We start from the raw sequence: 17,998 nt of genomic DNA, 5'->3' as shown, positions 1-17,998 counted from the left end.
CCCAGAACCTGTCACGGGGCTGCCCACCAAACATTTGCAGCTCTAAGTCACAGACGAGGACAGCAGTTTCCAGACATTCCAAGGTGGAGGGTTCAGTCCAAACATGTCCACATGGCGCGTGGACTACCCTGGCCAAATCACAGATGGCCAGGGCAGATGGGCAGCAATCCTTAGAGACCACAGGCACAGGTGCACGAGAGGGGTTATTTTCACGGGGTAAGGTATGAACAGATCAGCCTGGGGTAAAAACAAAACAAAAACAAAACAAACAACCACCCAGGTTTGGGGAAGATGAGAGGGAAGGGAGCAGTGGGCTGGATAACAGGCCCGTGTCAAAAATGTGGAACCTGGGCTCCATTGCTTGGCACCTGCAGATTGTGCAGAAGGTTCTTATGAATTTAAAGCTGAGAACAGCTGGTGCCATCAGCATATCTCATTTACAAAGAAGCGCAATGTGCCTCTACCAGCATGTCATGTGAAGCTGGAGTCCAGGAAACACATTTGACAGAGGGACAGAGCCCCTGAGCTCATTGTGCATGCCACGGTGGGCTTGGATCTTTTCTAAACGGGAAGCGGAAAGTGGGGGGTTTGGAACGATCGCTGTCCCTTGCAGGGGCCACTCGTGAGAGGGGCAGTCCAGAGTGGCACGGTGCTCACTGAGCAAGGCAGACCCCATGCTACCAGACCCGTCTGCCTTGGGTCCCAGGGTGCCAGATGGTGGTGGTGCAGGGTGGGGGGGGGGGGCGGCTGGGAGCTCTGACCCACGAGCTTCAAGCTAATTCTCTTGGTGCCTCGAGTCTCCCCTTCTATGTTCGCTAAGCCTGCTAGGCCACCCCGAGCACCTGCTAGAATAGTTCCAGAAGAGACCCGTGTGCAAACTTGAGTCAGAACGTCAGGACAATGCCCAGAGTACAAGGATGGCCTTCTCCACGGTCCCCGGGCCCAGGACCTCTCTCGACTTCCTATTCCAGAGGAGGAGTTCTGACCCTGTGCGGAGGCCCTGGGACCCACCAGCTTGGCTGATGACGGGGAGCGGGGAGGAGGGGCCTGGGGGAGGGAGGGATGATGGCGGCACACCACCCACAGGTCTGGCAAAACAAACAAACGGAAGGAAGCGGGTGTGCAACAGAAATAGAATCAACCTAAAACGGGGGTGGGGGATAAATGAGTCAAGGGGGGGAGGCAAGCAAACTAGGTAACCCTCCATAAGCCAACCCTCAGATTCCTCACCTGCTTCTCCATTCCTCCCCTTAAGAGCTTAAGGAGGCTCTAGTGACCCCCTGCCCCACAGCCTTTGCTCTGCCAGGGTGAGCCTTGTCCTCAGCTTCTGAGGAGGGCGGGGGGAAGGAACCCTGGGGTCCCCTGCCTAGCTTCTCCAGCTTGCGGACAGGCCTTCTGTGGTGGTGACGCGCCCTCTGGTGTCCTCGAACCCACAACATGAGGGCTTGAGAGGAGCCATGTGGTTAGCAGGTCATTTCCTAAGCCGGGACCTGCCTGCCCACTCCTCCCTTCTGCTGTGCCTTTACCTCCCGGACCCTGAGAGTGGAGGCTGTTCTTAATGCTGAAGAATCTGAGAAGCTGGGTTTCTAAGGGGCGAGGAAACAATCAGCCCGTGGTGCCCGCTAAGACGCCAGGTCCTGGAGCACCTGGCCCTATCCAAGGACAAGCTCACTCGTCGTCGCTGACCAGAACCCATGGTAGATGGCAGGGCTGGTGCCGGGCCCCCATGCAGCATGCGTGGTCGGCATGCACAGCGTGCTCACCCGTAGGTCACCCTTTCAGGGGATGGCAGCCTGACCAGCAGACGGGGGCCAGCTGCTCTCATTCATGGTGCAGCATTCCTTCGAGGGGCACAGCTGGCCACCCAAGGGCTGTGGACCCTCTCTCTGCGTTCTGAGATGTCAAGCCTAGGCGAGGGCCCAGGTGGGTCAGGGGAAGTAATCGCTCAGCTTCTAAGAGACCTGCAGGTGCAGAGACTGGGTCTGGAGCTTCTGTGTGTGTGTGTGTGTGTGTGTGTGTGTGGCCCTTCCTGAGCCATCCCAGGAGGCCAAGAGTAAGTGAAGGGAAGAGGGGGTGTTTGACCTCCTCCGACCCCTCCCCCACACACATCCTCCTTGCCGGTCTGGCTTCCCAACCACTGAAAGGGTGAGCGGGGAGCATGCCTTCATCCCGAGCCTCTCCCTCCTTCTCCACCCTGGCTGGGCTGGGCTCCGCCTGCACCGTCCCATGCCATGCCCATTACCTCTGCTGCTGGTACGGTACCTGCGGTTGGAGTAGCTTCAGAACACAGCGCCCAAGATGGCCAGAGAGAGGGAGAAAGGATGAGAGAGGGAAGACAAAACAGAGCACAGGTGAAACCACGGGACAAGCAAGCAGAGGAGCGTCTGGCTCAAACCTGACCCAGACAGTGTGGCCAGGTGCTGGCTACTGCCCCGAGGATGCCAGCTGGTGTCCAGGGCTCATGTTCAACTTCCCTGGGGCCTGGTATGTTCCTACAGAAAATTTCCACCGGGATCTGGGAGACCTTTCTAATACACTCTGATTCCACCTCCACTCCAAGACTATCATCTAGGAGGTGGCCGCAGGGACAGTCTCGAGTGGTTTGTTCCCAGCTCTTTCCTCCAGGGTGCATCCTTCCCTGGCTCGGCTGATCTTTATGAGGCAGGCTGGGTGCCCCTTCCATCATGCCAAGAATTGAGGGCATAAGGCGTAGGTGGCAGAGCAGGCCACCAACCCCCGTAGAAAGGACGGTTCCTGTAGATCTTTGGGGGAAGATGGTGTATAGTGTTGGGGTGGATGGAGGAGGGGCGAGCCTATTTCGCGAACCCTCCCCCACACCGTCTCAGCCTTGGAAGGCCGGGAACCGTAAGGCCGGGGAACCGTCACAGATTGTGGCCCTCAGGCCCGGCTCCTGTCCTGAGGGTCTGCTATCCTAGTTTTTTCCCAACAGCTGTATTTTATGAAATAAGAAACCCAACTGTGGATTGAGAGCCCTAAAAGGAATTCCTGAATTTACTGCAAATCCCTAAATTGAGAAGAAAGTCTCTCTTTGTCCTCTTGTCCCCTGGGGCTGCAGAACTTATCCTGTGGTGGTCGCTAGGGCTGGACAATGGGGCTTTGTTTATCTGATGTTCTGCATTGGGCTGGAAACGGGGAGGTTACAAGAGGCTCTCTTTATGTCTCTCGTTATAGAATTAAGCAATCAGGAAAGTGCACTCTCCCGTCTGGCCAGGCCTTTGGGAAGAAGACTACATCAGCCACTTGCCCAAAGTCCCCCAGCCCGAATAAACTGCCTGAGTGCCCAGAGGGTTTGACGAGCACACTAGGAGGGGGACTTATAGGGTGGCTCACTCCTGGTTTACAAGACCACAGAGGGACACAGGAAGGATTGTCAGCCTTTCTCCAGCTTGTCTGTCCCCTCTCCCGCCTGCCTCAGCACTGGCCTGCTGGCCCTGGGGGTGGGGCTGGGGAGGAATGCAGGGCTGCTGGGAAGCTAAAGTGAGGGCCCAGGGCAAGGCAGGCAGCAGGCCTGGGCCAGCGACGGAAGCAGAGGCTCTGCTGGGGTGGGAGAGGGTACTCAGGAGGTCCCATCTGGGCCAGGGGCAGGCCGTCGGACCTCAGCCTGCTGGGGTAAGCACCAGACAGGGTAACCTGTTGTCTGCTTCACTGCCTCTCCTGTGAAGTGTTGCCTTGCAGGACTCACCCCTCCTCTGCACAGCCACCGACTTGAGAACAGCAATCAGATATCCTTGTGGCTGTCTCCCCTCCTAGGCGGTAGCCCTAGTTTTTGGCACAGTGTCTCACACCTCAGGTGCTCAGGAAATGGCTGTTGAATACCCTACTGTGCCTCTGGAGAGGCAGGGGGTCCCCTCCTTCTGGAGAGGGTCTGCCAACATCAAGGTTTCTGCAGCCTGGCATCCCTGAGGTTCCGGGAGCCGGCACGGGCACAGGTGGGCCTGGAGCCCCCTCTAGTGGACGTCTCAGGCAGGCGCACTCTGCCGCTGGAAGACGCCAGGTGCCAGGAGCTGAGAGCATTTGTGCCTCAAGAAGCTGGCTTGGCCAGTGGCTGTCTCCCAACGCCGCCCCCCCCCCCCCCCCCCCCCCCCCGCCCAAGGACCTGACAACTCACTCGGCTCAGGCTGCAAGCAGGCCCTCTTCCTTATTCCCCCAGAGAAGGCAAGGTGACAGATGTTAAGTAGCTGAGAAAATCAAGACAGAGTTGGGATCAGGTCTGACTACAACCATCTAAGAAGATGTGAGTTTTCCAGATACCTGGCCAGCACCTACCTCTCAGTATATGAGACGGGCTCTCTTGTATCCTACTGGGGGCTGGAGGACCCGCTGCCCTGTTTTCTTTCCATCCCAGGAGGCTGTCAGGTCAGGGTGTTTCTCTAGGCATCTGAATTAGCTGGGACCTTTCATCCCCAAGGCCGCCGTAATGCACCTACCTTCGTTCGGGGGTGCTGGTGACTCCTCTGTGGCTGCTTCCCCAGAGCCCACCTGCGTCCTGGCACTGAGGGTAAAGCGGTAGCGCGACACGGGGTCTGCTCTTTGCATCGTGAACTTGGTCTGATTGGGAGAGAAGTTTTCCACTATCTGCTTTCCTAATTTGGTTCCATTAACTGGGGAGAGATAGGTAAGTGGAATTGAACTTCAGCAACATTGACCGTGGTGGGTTGTACAGTCTGCAGCTGGGAGAAGAAAGCCTTCCCGACTCTGCTGGAGAGGGCACATGTGGGACCTGCCCTGAAACCTTAATGACCCGGGGGGTAGGGGATTTGGGTTTAAGGGCAGAGCGGTGGGCAAGACCCCTCCGTCTCTCCCTCCGATGACACGCCAGGGTTAATGCTTTTTCACTGATCTCATTATCTCCAGCTCACTGCAAAGTTATGTGGCTGATGCTGAAAGATTTAGTTTATAATCCCCAGGCCTTTTCAACAAGGACAAAACTTGAGTTCCTTTCTTCCTTTCAAACAGAACTAGGGCACAACCAACTAGAGCTTTTGATCATTAATGCCTCCTTTGTAAAAGGCCTATTCACTATACCTCAAAGGGGGACGGTCAGGTCCAGAGATCGATTCAGAACCGCACAGAAGCACACAGTTGGCTATTAAAATTGTCAACCGCACCACACCTGGCCCTCTGAGCTTCCCAATGCGGTACAACATCACCTACTTTAGAAGGCTTACAGCTTTTCAAATGTGATGACACCCCTGTCCTTGCATGGTGACACTGAGATCTTAAGGTCAGGTCTTCCCTACTCAGGCTCTTGACGGAGTCGCTCTATATACAGCTGCCTTAACATAAATGACACCTTGTTTGGTGTCCCCAAGGGTCGTGTGGATTCCCTTGCATGTAGTCTGCCCCATCGGAGGAGGTCAAAACTGCCTCTCCTAGACTTACTGCTGGGTGTTGGAGACCCTAAGATCCCTGAGGGGCCGACTTGCACCCCTCATTAGACCAGGAGCTCCCTCGGTCTCGCCTGCCTCTCCTAATCCCATGGGGAACTTCTCCCAGGTGCCTCTATCCCTCTGCAGTGCCCTTTGCACCCATAGGCTTCCTGCCTCGATTCCTTCGTGAGTTGGTGAGAATGGGGTTTCCGATTCCCAGATTAAGAGAAAAAAAGGGCGGAACGTACAGGCCACGTATTTGAGAGTATATCCGATCAGGATCCCATTGGGGTGTTCTGGATGATCCCATTCCAGGTTGATTGTCTCCAGGTTGGGCTGCCGGACTCGGAAACGCCTGGGGGCACTGGGTACTTGGGGAAGGAGGAGAGGGCAGGGGAGATGAGGGGGAGGAGGGAGGCAGGATGAGGAAGCACACAAAAACAAAGCACAAGCATGAAGGTGTTGACCTCTGGGTAACCCCCAGGCAGGATAACTGTCACGCCGGAACCCATCAGAACCACAAGGGGGCCAAAGCCCACCGCCCCATCCAGGATGCTGCTTCCCCCAGTTTAGGACAAGCATGGCTCAGACTCGGTTTAAGCGGGGAAGAAGTCAGTCGAGTTTTCCTTTAGCAACTACTGTGGATCCGGCACACGTTAGGCTCTGCTCCTGCAAAGATACCTTCCAGCTGGCAGGGGACCAACCACAGCTGTTTGGCACAGAGGCTGTGGTTCCTAGGCTTCAGACAAGGATGCTCACCGCTGGGTGCCAGCAGCAGGCAGGCTCCGAGCCGGCAATGCGGGGTGCACGGGTGAGGAGAAAGAAACCCAAGATGGGATCCACGGACAGGGCACCAGGAGCGGGAGGGACGCGGAGAGGCCGAAGATGAAGAGAAAATGAGGGGCTGGGACAGATAGGAATAAAGAAAACAAGAGAGAAGAACGAAGAAGGAGGAAGAGAAGAAAAATGGGGGGAAAGCAGTTAAAAGGGAGGGGGAGAAATGGAAGAGGGCAAAGCAAATGCCCAGCCGATAAGCTTCGCAGGCATCTGCCTCCCAGGAGCAGGCGGACCGTGAACCAGCATCAGGGCGCCCCCTGCGGGGCCACTGTGCACACAGACCAGCTATCCCGATGGAAACTTCTGGATTTACAGTGCCGAGAGAGCTCTGAAGGTCCTGGGTGCTTCCGGCGGTCAGGGTGACCGTGCTTCGGCCTCTGGAGGTGGGGGTAGCCCAGGCTCCCCCAGCACCTTTGCGGGGGTCAGTCTACCAGCCTGTCTGGAATGCGGTCAGCAGATGGCACAGCTCTTCTCTTGAGACACAATGTCCTGTCAGGGCAGGCCACCCTGGAGGTGCTGGCGTGCTGTGGGAATGGCAAGAGCTGCTCGGCTCGCGGGACATCAGCTTCTCGGGGTCGTGCAGAGGTCGCCTTGTAATGTCCGGCCAAGTCACTTGGGGGCTGCTCCAGGCCCGCCTGGACGTGCTACCCTGGTCCTGCCCCACCCCGAAGAGCTGTGGGTCACACCTACCTCCTTCCGGGGTGGTGAATTCCTTGGTTTCACTGCGAGGCCCATCGCCTCTCCCATTGACCACAACCATCTCCAGCTTGTAGTTACTGTAGGGGAAGAGGCGGGACACCACGCCACGGGGGCGGTCACCGGGGAAGCTGGCTTGCTGCCTCTTCTGAGACACCCACAGGTTCTTCAACAAGCTGCTCTCCCTCCAGTAGTAGGCCTTCGGGACAGAGGCAGGCCGGTGAGGGGACGGTCAGGTGGAGCGGGTTAGTTGTTAGTGCCGATGGTAGTGACCGGTCTTCCCTTTGCTTGCCACGGGCTCCGAATCCCGAATGCCCTCATCAGTCCCCCTAGGGCTGGGGGAGCGGCCTTAGAAGCCCTGTTCATCAGCCACTAGCGAGTAAGAGTTGATGCGAAACAAGAAATGGGTGTTTCGGGCTCAATCGTTTTCTGAGCCACATCGCCTCTCTGGGTTAGGCAGGTTGGCCAAAGTTACTGATGGCGATGGTCCATTATGAGACTTATTTCCAAGCTGGGAACAAGTTGCTCAGGGAGTCCATGCTGGAACCACAAATATGAGCCCAGGGTCCCGGCATGGAAAGCTCTCTTCTGTGCTCAAAGACCACATCACCTTGAGTTGGATTAGTATGGTTTAGATCGGCAGGAAGCAGAAGTTGAAAAGTAACAGGTTACCCCCAGAAGTCTGAATATGAGAGCTGATTTAATCCTTTGAAGCCAAACGTTTTCTTTTAATATTGTTTGAAGACCTTTAGAATGGGATAGACACGTGTCCAAGTCAGGGGACGCCAGGCTGTTAAGAGCTTGGACGGGATGGCCTTCAGAAGGTGGTAAGTGTTATAAGTAGAGTCGAGAGAGTTTGGGACACAAGGAACAGTTAGCAGTAGGTAAGAAGGCCCAGGTCAGGCTGCCACACCAGCGTCACTTGGGCCTCCAATGGCAAAGGAAGGAGGAAATCCACACTTAAGAAGGGGGCCCAATGGGAGCTTAGCCAAGAAAGCTTCCAGGCAAGTAGGTAAAGAGTGCAAGTCAAATGCTGGGGAAGAGCTCATTGAAGTGTATATATCCTCTTGCCTCCTTCCCCTACCTACCAAATTCATGTCCGCAGAAGAGACTGATTCCCTCCATTCTGCCCCCAGTTGTCCATCAGCCAACTCTCAATGACCTCTAAGTCACAGAACGTGAACTGTCCCATGCCTACAGCCTCCTTCGCTTCCCAGGCAACTTTTAAATAAAGTAAGGGAGAGCCTGGCAGAGCCTGGGTTTTCTCTCCCGTTTCCGCACCTCGGCCTACCCTTTCTAAGAGGAGAGACCAGTGAGCAGAAATTGCTCACAGGCAGGGAGACCAGGAGAAGCCGAGGGCCTTCATAATCCATATGCTGGATGATCCCGAGTTGGCTGAGGCAACAGGGAAGGTCTTTGGTGGCTCTCCCTGTTAGCTGGGGTTTCATGAAAGCAGGCTGGGTGAGGCAAGCAGCCCAGCGGGGGCCATTCGGAGAGGGGAGGAGTGTAGCTCAGGGGTGCCTCAACACTGCTCCTAAGATACATGTGTGCCTGCTCACACATGTACGAGAAGCGTAACGTGCTACGCAGGGCCAACCCCGACCCACCACCCTTCCCGTGATTTTCTGCCGAGCAGAACCGTCAGCACATTTCTTGCAGGCCACACCTGGTAATTTTTTCCTGGGTGTATTTTTGAACCGCTAACACTAGACATCATCTTCGTGAATCAACTCTGGATCTAAAAACTATCCCTAGGACCCCTTCCAAGGATCTCATGGCCTGCGTCTGCTACCCCCTTGCCCTGGTTAGCAAGCTGGGTGGTTAGGCGGGGCTGAGAGCGGGTTTCCTCACTCGGTACTCTCTGAGTTGGCCCTGCACCGTGTCGGGATAGACGCGGTTCCACTGAAGGCTGATGGCTGTGCTGTTCAGGACTCGGATTTTAACGTCAGTGGGCGCAGCCCTGGGATCTGCAATGTGTTGGGACAGAGAACTGGTTATACAAGCAGGGCTGCCCCCTGGACTCTAGGGTCCCCTCGGACTTGTTCTCTGCCGGCCTGTGCCTCTACCCCACTCTAGACTGGGTACTCCATGAGGGCAGGGGCTATGACTGCTCCATGAGGCTGCACTTGCGGGAGTGGGGGAAAGGCCAGGGCAAAAGGGTGGCCATCTTGGTGGGAGGGATCTACTTACATGTTTAGAAGGCAATTATTTGCTACTCTCAGATGCTGGGAGCACCCATTTGCCCCTTCATCCCATGTGCTACCCTTCCCCACCCTGCTCTGTGTCCCAGCAGGCTACCCTCTCCGTACCGTGTCAGCTGGTCCCCTTGTTCCCGGGCTTCTGGAAGGGTTTGTTCAATAGGAGAGCTCAATAGGAGACCCCAGGGCAGGAGGAGAGGGAGGGTGGGTACCTAGTCCCCTGCCTGCCTCTCTGCGGGGCTCAGGTTGACGGTGGTGTACTTTTCTATCCAAGGGCAGTCCTGGTTGTGGGGACTCACCTGTCCCCTGACCCTTCAAGGCTCAGAGTGTTATACTGGGGTTCCACTGTTGCTAGCCCAGCGGGCAGCATGGTTCCTGAACCCTGTCCTCACATTAGAGACAGTCCCCTTTGAGTGATATTTGTTTCCTACCAGGACCCTGCAGGAGACATCACCCATAGACGAAGATGCCCTAACCTAGTTCAGGACGGGATTCTGACCCTTGAGTACCTGAAGAAGACAACCCACCCCTCCCTCATGACTGATTCTTGCCTCCATTTTCTGCACTGTGCTGCCAAAGCTGTTCTGCCCCCGCCCCCCCCCCCCCCCCCCCGCACCTCCTCCAGCAGAGCACAGCCCTCGGGGGTGGGCAGGTGCAATGGAAACTGTGGGCAGGTCCATGAAGTTCACGACTAGACCCTGCTTAGTCCATACTCACCAGCCAGTAGTTCCTGCCAGTGTCCTGTCTGGAAGTGTCTGCCACCACAAAGACGAGGAGCAGGATGGACAGAGAGCCTGCTGATACCCTCCACGTATTCCCAAGTGGGTCCAGGAAAGTGGGGCCCGGGGCCCAACCCTCACTTCTTTCCATCTGACTGCGACACACAACACTGGCTCGACTCTTGACCCCAGTATTGGCCCTTGCAACTCCCCAAGACTCTCCTCTTCCCTTCCTTCTGGTCACCCCGTCCACCTACGTGATCTTTTCTGGGATCAGACGCAGACCCATGAGGGCATGGATCGCCCTGACTGGGAGGGGCGCCACCAACCCCCCTGCTTTGCTCAGCAGCCTACTGAATTGACGTGCTGTGGACAAGGAGGCCACTGCTGTCTTAAAAGCCAGGCATATACTTCCATGTACATGCCCAGAAACTTGTTGGTTCACTGAGGCTAGCCTCCAAAGAACTTCTCTTTGTAAGCCACACTGGGGATGCCAGCAGGTGGCTGGTCTGGATCATTCCAGACTAAGTCTCTGGAGACCGTCTGCATTTCTTGAGGTCTCCCCTGGGGAGCCAAGAAGGAGTCTGGCCTGGGGCCCTGCTTCCTGCGGAGGAGTCTAATTATGGCTCTTTGGGAGGGAGAGTCCCGAAGTCCTGGCACTAGCAAGGCTTGGCAGTAAGGTAGATTCGAAGGCCCGGCTTCTATTTTCCAGCTTGATATCTGCTATTGTGTAATAATGGCAAGGTTGTTCCCTCACAAGGCCTCAGGGTTCACATCCATAAAATGGGAGCATTGGACCACGTGATGATGCTCAAGAATTCTAACTAGCATTTGTGTGATGACATTTCTGCTCCTGACATTTACAAGGGGCCTGTTGCCCGAGTTCACCATAGGGGATTTCTCTTTCCGGGGAACCGACTGTCCTCCCAGGATGTTCTCGGAAGGCCCCATGACCCGCCCTGAGGTTCCTGGTCTGTGAGGCTGGCCTTGCGCAGCCAGGCTGGGAGGGTCCTTGCTAGCGGATGAGGGAGGGTACTCACAATCTTCCCCGGAGTAGCCGATGACAGTGTCTGGCTCAGGGCCCTTCCCAAAGTCATTTTCAGCCTGGACCCGGATCTCATAGGGTACGTAGACAGGCGTCTGCCCCACCACGTAGCGGGAGCCCCACACCGTGACGTTGTTCCACGTCTCTCGGGTTTCTCTCCGCCGCCACTTGACGATGTAGCGCAGATTGGGGCCAAAGGCAGAGGTGGCATTCATGGGCTGAGCGGGGAGAAATTGAAGGCAAGGGTGGAGCCCAGACCCGCCCACTGCCTGCGCCCTCCTTCTGTGCCAGGCACTCTGCCCCCATCTGCACAGCACTGGCTCCCTCGCAGCCCTGGGAGGGTGTGCCACCCCCACACTGAGTCCCCAACAGCCAGAGTCCTATGAATTCAGCTGCATGTAGATTTTCTGTGACAGGCTTCGCCCAAGACCTAGTCACTCTGACTCCCAGAGCCACCCGCATCTGCAAGTGCACAGGGAGCCAAAGTTGCAGTTTCAACAGGACTCTCCTGTGACGGATCAGTAAGAACAAAACAAGGAAACAACATGATACTCTCTAAAGTCGGAGAGGGATGAGTTGTGGTTTAGCCACAGCATGCCTGCTGCCACTGGACTCAAAATTCCAGAACTGACTTGGGTTCTACCAAATCCATGTGTGACCATCCTGTCGTTCCCAGCAGCTAACGGTGGGTGCGACACTCTTCTCTGTTCCCTGAGGGCATGGTCCAGGAATCGGTCCCCTGGGAGCCCACACTACAGAGCTGTAGACCAAGAGCCAGTCCTTGCAAGGTCCTGAAGATGAGCCCAGTGTCTTGAATCTGGGCTCAGCCCAGCTGCCAGGGCTGCTGTGAGGCCGAGCCCTCAGAACGATGGGGACGGCCGTCATCCCCAACGCTGTTATCTCCCTGCTTCTGTTACTCATGGTGGCAGCACAGAAATGTTAATATTTCAGTGGCTGAACGTGCACCTCGCAGACTTGGAAGTGGTTTGCAGCAAAAGTCATTTGGAGACCACGTATCCCAATTTTGGTTGGGAAAATATAGTCGGTGAGCCAAAATGAAGATGGGATTTTTTTCAACCCTGGCCTGGAGGGAAGCTTTTATTTCATCTAGTTCATTCCTGGACCAAAAGGAAGCCTGCACTGAAAGAACCTCGGATACTGGTCTTCCTTCTACCCCCAACCAGCTCCAGTGGGAAGGCCCCAGAACACGCCAAAGCTAGGTATACACGTTTAGGCTAAATCTTTTCTAGAATCCAACCTAAACCCCTCCTTCTTCTAGAGAGTAGTCCATTTTATGTCTGCTGGTACTCTCTCTGATTTTGCCAGACGAGCTGTCTATGTTCCTTGGTCACCCCTGCTCCTTCCTCCTGTCTTAAATCTTGCTTTTAGACATGTTCCTGTTTGCTTTCTGGATGTCCGGTGCAGAGAGTGGCCTTGGGTTCGCAGGGGTGTCGAGAGCAAGGGCTTCCAGGTGCTCAAGGCCAAGAGAGCAGGCCCATCAAGACGGGGGACTGGGAGGGACCCTTACCGTCCACGTGATCTCCATGTTGTTCTTTCTGGTCCCTTCTCCCTTCACGTCGGCGGGATTGGACTCAGGGGCTGGAACCCAAATGGATGCAAAGTTCAAGTCCAATTCGCTTCACCAGAGCACAGTGAGCCACCAAACTCTCTCCCTCCCACCCGACCCGTCCCTTCTGTGTTCTGTCTTTTCTCAGCATCTCTCCACGCTCTAGCCCACAGGTAACTGAACCCGCTCCGCTGTTTTCTCATGTGTATGACGTGCCTTCCTAGCTAAGACTTAACCCCCTGCCCCTACAAGCAGCACTAATTTCTTTTGAATTTTAATCCCTCGCCAGACGGCATTTATCATAAGGCTTTCCATACTTTGGATGGTCCAGACAGCTAACTCAATGTGGATTATCCCCTTCGTGGATTATCTACTAAGTTTAATACCAGACTGGTTTATCCCCGGCATTTAACATTTTGGGGGAGCAGCCCCATGCTCAATGAGCTGGTGTGTTTTCAGAAATCTAAACACGACCCCAAGTGGGATAGGAAAAGAAATCTGACATAACACCGGATTACGTATTTCTACTGCAAATCTCTGCCCTTGCACTTCCCTTTAAGGCAGATCACCAAGAATTATTAAGGATGTTAGTAATAATAAGACATCACAGCCAACATTTGCTGTGTGCTCACTAGATGCCAGGCATCATGGGAAGTACCCAAACCGCATTTTCAAATGAAACCCCCGTGAGGGAGGAGGTGCCGCTATTCCCCTGATGAAGAGGTCGAACCTCGGAGACGTCAAATAACCCGCCCACGTTCGTTCCTGCGGCCAGAAACTGGGGGAACTCCGTTTGACCTCAGGGCACCTGGTTTCAGCGCCCGGTCCGTCCGCCCTCGGGTACTCACGCGCCCCGCTGGTTCGGTAGCGCTCGGAGGGGAGGCTGGGGTGGCTGCTGCCCACCTCGTTGATGGCAATGACCCGGAACTGGTAGTTGACGTATGGGGACAGCTGGAGGACGGCGGAGTTGACGCTGCCCGGGAACTTGGAATGGTCATGCCAGACCCCCGGCTGGAACTGGTCCTCTTCGAACTGGACGACGTAGTCTGAGGGGGCAAGGAAGACGGCGCTGTTTGGGAGCTGAGCTAGCAGAGTTCTTCTGCCAAGTACTCCCTCGTGGTTTCCGCTAGTCTCTATCATCTCCCTTGGGTGGGCAAAGGCACGCACCAGGTTCCTCCCAAGACACCGAAAGGGGAACCGAGGCCTCCGTGTGCTCTGGGAACAGCCCAGGGCACGTGTCAAGTGGAATAGAAGCAGGACCAGAGACCCGGTCAAAGCCTCCGGCTGCTACCAGAGACCAGGCTGCCATCCCTCCCTCGCTTCTGGATCAGAGCGCGGGGCCCCTGGCTGACCTGTGATGGGGCTGTTGTTATCGTCCCCTGGGATCCACGTCAGCCTCACGCTCCTCTCGGCCAGGTCGGTGAGCTCCAGGTCCCGGGGTCGGTCCGGCCGTCCTGGCAGTAGAGGAAGAACACAGCACGCAGGACTCCCCAGTTAGAGGCGTCCCGTCCTTGTGCTGGCCCCAGCCCTGGACACTGTCCTATGACAGGTCCCTGATGGGCTGTGGTCACCGCCAGCAGGAATCGACCCTGGCCTGCCCCATTCCCTCAGGGGGCCAAGGTAGAACAAAGAGGAGACTCCAAATTCCACCCCCACCCCAAAAGCATCAAAGGATGTAGGGCACAGAGAGAACTGGGACCGACCTATCCCATTTCTGTGGATACTCTTAGGTGCAAGTGTTTGGCGAATGCTGCCCTTTTCACGAGACCCATGCTTGTGACCCTTGGGAAAGCTGGCGAGGAAGTGTGGGGTTTTGTCTCCTTTTCTCTGGATAATTACCTTCTACTCTGCCAAGGCTTTGAGGGGGCAGGGGTCTGGGAGGGTGTCTGGAGTGCTGAGTGAGGCAGACCGGTTAGGCGCAGGGGAGGGACAAAGGCAGAGGACCGGGCCAGGGAGGAGACAGGGACTTAGCCTAGAAGTTTCAGTGGTGGACAGCAGGACAGAAACGTCCCGCAAACATCCAAACAGGGGTGGGGGAGGCACCTTTGGGGGCTCCAGTCTCACCGGATTTCCTCAGTGGGTGTGAGGGCCATCCTGGCCCGGGGGTAAAGCTACCTCACCCCGGACCGGTGTGGTACGCATGCCGTTTCCCCACCCTGGCTCCTCGACCCAGTTATTTCTAGATTCTGGCTGGTTGCTGGGAGGATCCGGAAGGTGAGTCACCCGAGCCCACGTTCGTGTTTGTGTGCACACGTGTAAATGCAGAGTGTGAATAGGTACATAGCAGCCGATGTGGAGAGGCCGCGAACGAGATGGGCCTACAGAGAACTTGAAGCGGGTGGGCCCTCCCGACAGCAGCCTACACGCTTCTGCGGCCAAAGCTGTGGGGACAGAACGGGCCACCACCGGGAAGCGGTGAGCGTGGCCACAAGTAGGGGATGGGGTGGAACAACAGCCTCACCTGCGAAAAGCGTGGGAAGCCCGGAGTAGGGCTGCGGCGGGGCTGGGAGGTGCGGGCGGGACCCTGGGAAGTGGGGAGCGTTACCCACTTGCCTACGCACCGCACAGCCTGTCCTGTAGCACCTTCCTCCTCGGGCTCCACCCTCCCTGCTACCTAGAGAAGGTTCTGGCGAGGGTCCCGTGATTAGTACGAATTACCTTTGGGCAGGGCAGCCAAACGGTTAGTTGGAGTGGCCTGATCAGCTGCAAAGGTAAGACGGGTTATCCAGGTTAGCAGGTTATCCAGGGTTACAGGTGTTCCAGAAGGATGGGAATAGGCGGCCGAGGCTTGAACAGCTGCCCCGGGCTGAGGTGTTCAAGGCACAGCTTCACCTGCCCTTCCACGGAGACCCCCCCCCCCCCCCCCGCCATGTCTTATAGAGGTCGTCTTGTTTCTTCCACGGCTGGCGTGGGGGCAGGGGGACTCGTCTCCTTCCCATCCCAGTGCCACCGTGTGCCTAGAACCACCGTCCCGGCAGCTGTGTACCACCACCGCAGAAGAGGCAGGGTGTACCAACAGCAGGGGCAATGGGACGCCCACAAAGAGGACAGAGGTGATGAGGCGACACCAGGGGATGTGCCTCCCTGGATGGGAAAGGCTACCTTCCTCTGGGGTTAGGATGGCTTAGTATTTACAGTCTGGCCCGGACACAGGGCAGGACGTGATGGAATCATTTTGCTAAGTGCACCGCGTCCTGTGAAATCCCCTCAAGAAACCGGAGGTGGGAGGGGGAGGGAGGCTGGCAGAGGGCGTTCCCAGAATAAAGTCAAAATTCAGTCTCGCTTCAACGATGGACTGTTTTCACTGGCGTAGCGGTAGAGAGGCAGCTGTGAAGTCGGTAAAAATGATCACGAGAAGAACCCCCTGTCCACCTTCCCTCTCTCGCTCAGGAACCCTTCAGCTGAGGATTTGGGCGAGTTAATGGTTCCACTCAGGAGGTACGGTGTCCAGCCCAGCACGTTCTGAAAGGAGCAGCTTCCTAACCCTCAGATCAAATGGCAGGAGACCACCGTGCCTGACCAGCCCGCTGACCACAGGCAGGGCCCTGGGAGCCGTCCAAGGCCCACAGCTTCTCTGGCCTCGGGAAGGGGTGGCGGGGGCGGGGGGGCGGGGGTCAGAGCACGTGTGAGCGCTGGCAGTTACCTAGCACAGTAAGGTAGGCCTTGGCCAAGTCTTGGTCCAGCTCAGTGCTGGCAACGCACGTGTAACTCCCCTGGTCTCGCTCAGCCACACCAAAGATGGTCAGGGAGTCGTCCTCCTTCTTCATCCTGCAAGGGCACCAGGGAGGGGTCGGGAGGAGGGCGAGCGGGCAGACAGTGGGGGGCTGGGGGGAGCCCCGGGCACTGTCTGCTTTCTCCCTGGAGCGGGGGGGTGGCAAGTCAGAGAGGGGAGCGTCACAGGCCGGCCTGGGCAGCCACAGCCCCTCCCAGGCGACAGGAGGCCCCCCTCTCAATGCTGCGAGAGAGGCACGGTCCTCACTGTCACCTGGCGCCCTGAGGTGCCTGACGGAGGGGGAAGGGGAAGTGGGTGAAGCGGGAGCGGCCCTGACCCACGTTCCTTGCGCTCGAATGCCCCAGTGGCCATATCGTCTGTGTCTTTCCTGTGCTGCGCTCCCCTCCCAAATTAGGACACAGTTAGGTCCACGCCTCAACAGGCGGGCTGGTATCCCTCCTCTTCCCCTACTTCTGGCTCTCACTTCAGCCCAGGCCAGTCTAGCACCCAGGCTCAGGCCAGGCGCCCTGGGCTCCTCTGAGCTCTCTCCTGCTGAGGGAGGTGGGCACCACGGAGCAGGGCGGGCTGGTGGAGCTCTGAGTATCCACTGAGTGCACGGATGCCTGCGCCCGTCTGCAGGGTACACCCCTGGAGGAGCGAGATGATCGTGGAAACCGCTGTTCCCCACGCGCGACCTCAGGGCTCTGCACAAACACCCCCGGGGATGTTAGAGGGTACAACAAAGAGCCCCGTGGAGGAAGGCTTGGACCAGCCATTCCCAACATGGACTGCACATTAGAGACCCCCATGGGGACTTTTAGACACTATCAATGCTTCCCCTTCCCCTACATCACTTAAATCCGGACGCGGGAGGCTGGGGTGGTCTGGTAAGAGTCCAAGTTGCCTGCGGGCTCGGAGGCCCCACGGGCGCTCTGGTGGCCGGCGACTCGGGCTTGCCCTGCCCTCTGCTGGAGAACAGGGGCACTGCAAGCAGGTCTGAGGACGTTGCCGCCAGCCTTGCCGAGACTTGCAGGGAGGAGGAGAGCATAGGGAGGAGGAAAAGGGGGGAGGAGAGAGTGGAAGAGAGGAGGGAAGAGAGAAAGGAGTGGGAAAAGGAGGAGAGGGAGAAGGAAGAGGAGGGGAGGGAGGGGAGAGGCAGAGAGCTGGGGGGAGAGGGAAAGAGGGACCCGGGGTTGGGGAGTCACTAATGCTGCCACGCCCCTCTGCACGCACGACACAGGTTCCCTGTCCCTGGGTTCCTCAGTGCGTCGCCAAGAGCAAGGGGGAAGGAAATGGTCCCAGACTCGTGGCAGGGAGAGAGAGGGAAGGAGCAGAAACCTGTTTCCGATGTAAAGGGGCTCGTCATCCTTCAGCCAGGAGACCGTGAGCTTCAGGGAGGGGTCGTGCTTCACCCGACACTCCAGCTGCACCGTGGTGCCCCTTTTGGCGACCTGGTCCTCGGGCATCCGGTAGATCCTGGTGGGGTCTGTGGAGAAGCCGAGGGAGGTCGTCACTGGCGTGGCCTCTGCCCACCACCCCACGTGGCCTCACCGTGTGACGCGCGTGACCTCAAGGTTAGACCGACCACGGAAGGTGGCAGAAGGTCACATTCAGTTATATGAATGAGTGATTCCAAGTAGTAAACAATCCCCAAGTCCTTTCTATCCGGCTTGGGAATAGATGATGCACTTTCTGGGGTGTAGTGGGGTGTTGGTGGGGTCTCAGGCTTCCCTCTTTAATTCCACATGGACCAGGCTGAGAATGGCTCGGTGTTCCCAGCACCCAGGCCAGCTGGAAACCCTCGAGGACACACAGACGCACAGGGAGGGTCCCA

At 57.0% G+C, this 17,998-nt stretch overlaps 1 protein-coding gene across 19 annotated transcripts in view; it reads right to left on the bottom strand.

Annotated features, from left to right (window-relative positions):
• NFASC (neurofascin) overlaps window positions 1-17,998 on the bottom strand; it is a 181,627-nt gene that overhangs the window by 26,541 nt on the left and 137,088 nt on the right. For 11 of the 19 annotated variants that reach the window (XM_060644232.3, XM_060644236.3, XM_060644234.3 and 8 more), the window contains 12 exons: window positions 17,503-17,650; window positions 16,096-16,220; window positions 15,111-15,155; window positions 13,805-13,906; window positions 13,301-13,498; window positions 12,414-12,484; window positions 10,881-11,103; window positions 8,775-8,890; window positions 6,918-7,122; window positions 5,639-5,761; window positions 4,449-4,622; window positions 2,263-2,277 (listed from right to left, as the gene is read on the bottom strand). In XM_060644232.3, the coding sequence (XP_060500215.2) occupies window positions 2,263-2,277; window positions 4,449-4,622; window positions 5,639-5,761; window positions 6,918-7,122; window positions 8,775-8,890; window positions 10,881-11,103; window positions 12,414-12,484; window positions 13,301-13,498; window positions 13,805-13,906; window positions 15,111-15,155; window positions 16,096-16,220; window positions 17,503-17,650 (1,545 nt within the window). The remainder of the gene's footprint in view (window positions 1-2,262; window positions 2,278-4,448; window positions 4,623-5,638; window positions 5,762-6,917; window positions 7,123-8,774; window positions 8,891-10,880; window positions 11,104-12,413; window positions 12,485-13,300; window positions 13,499-13,804; window positions 13,907-15,110; window positions 15,156-16,095; window positions 16,221-17,502; window positions 17,651-17,998) is intronic. The other 8 variants (XM_060644235.3, XM_060644247.3, XM_060644249.3 and 5 more) reach the window with 5 other exon arrangements.

Source organism: Panthera onca, chromosome F1, assembly GCF_046562875.1.
Source record: "Panthera onca isolate mPanOnc1 chromosome F1, mPanOnc1 haplotype 2, whole genome shotgun sequence".
In the NCBI taxonomy this organism is placed as follows: domain Eukaryota; kingdom Metazoa; phylum Chordata; class Mammalia; order Carnivora; family Felidae; genus Panthera; species Panthera onca.
Note: the sequence above shows the minus strand (reverse complement) of the source record. Positions and strands in the feature narration are given on the sequence as shown.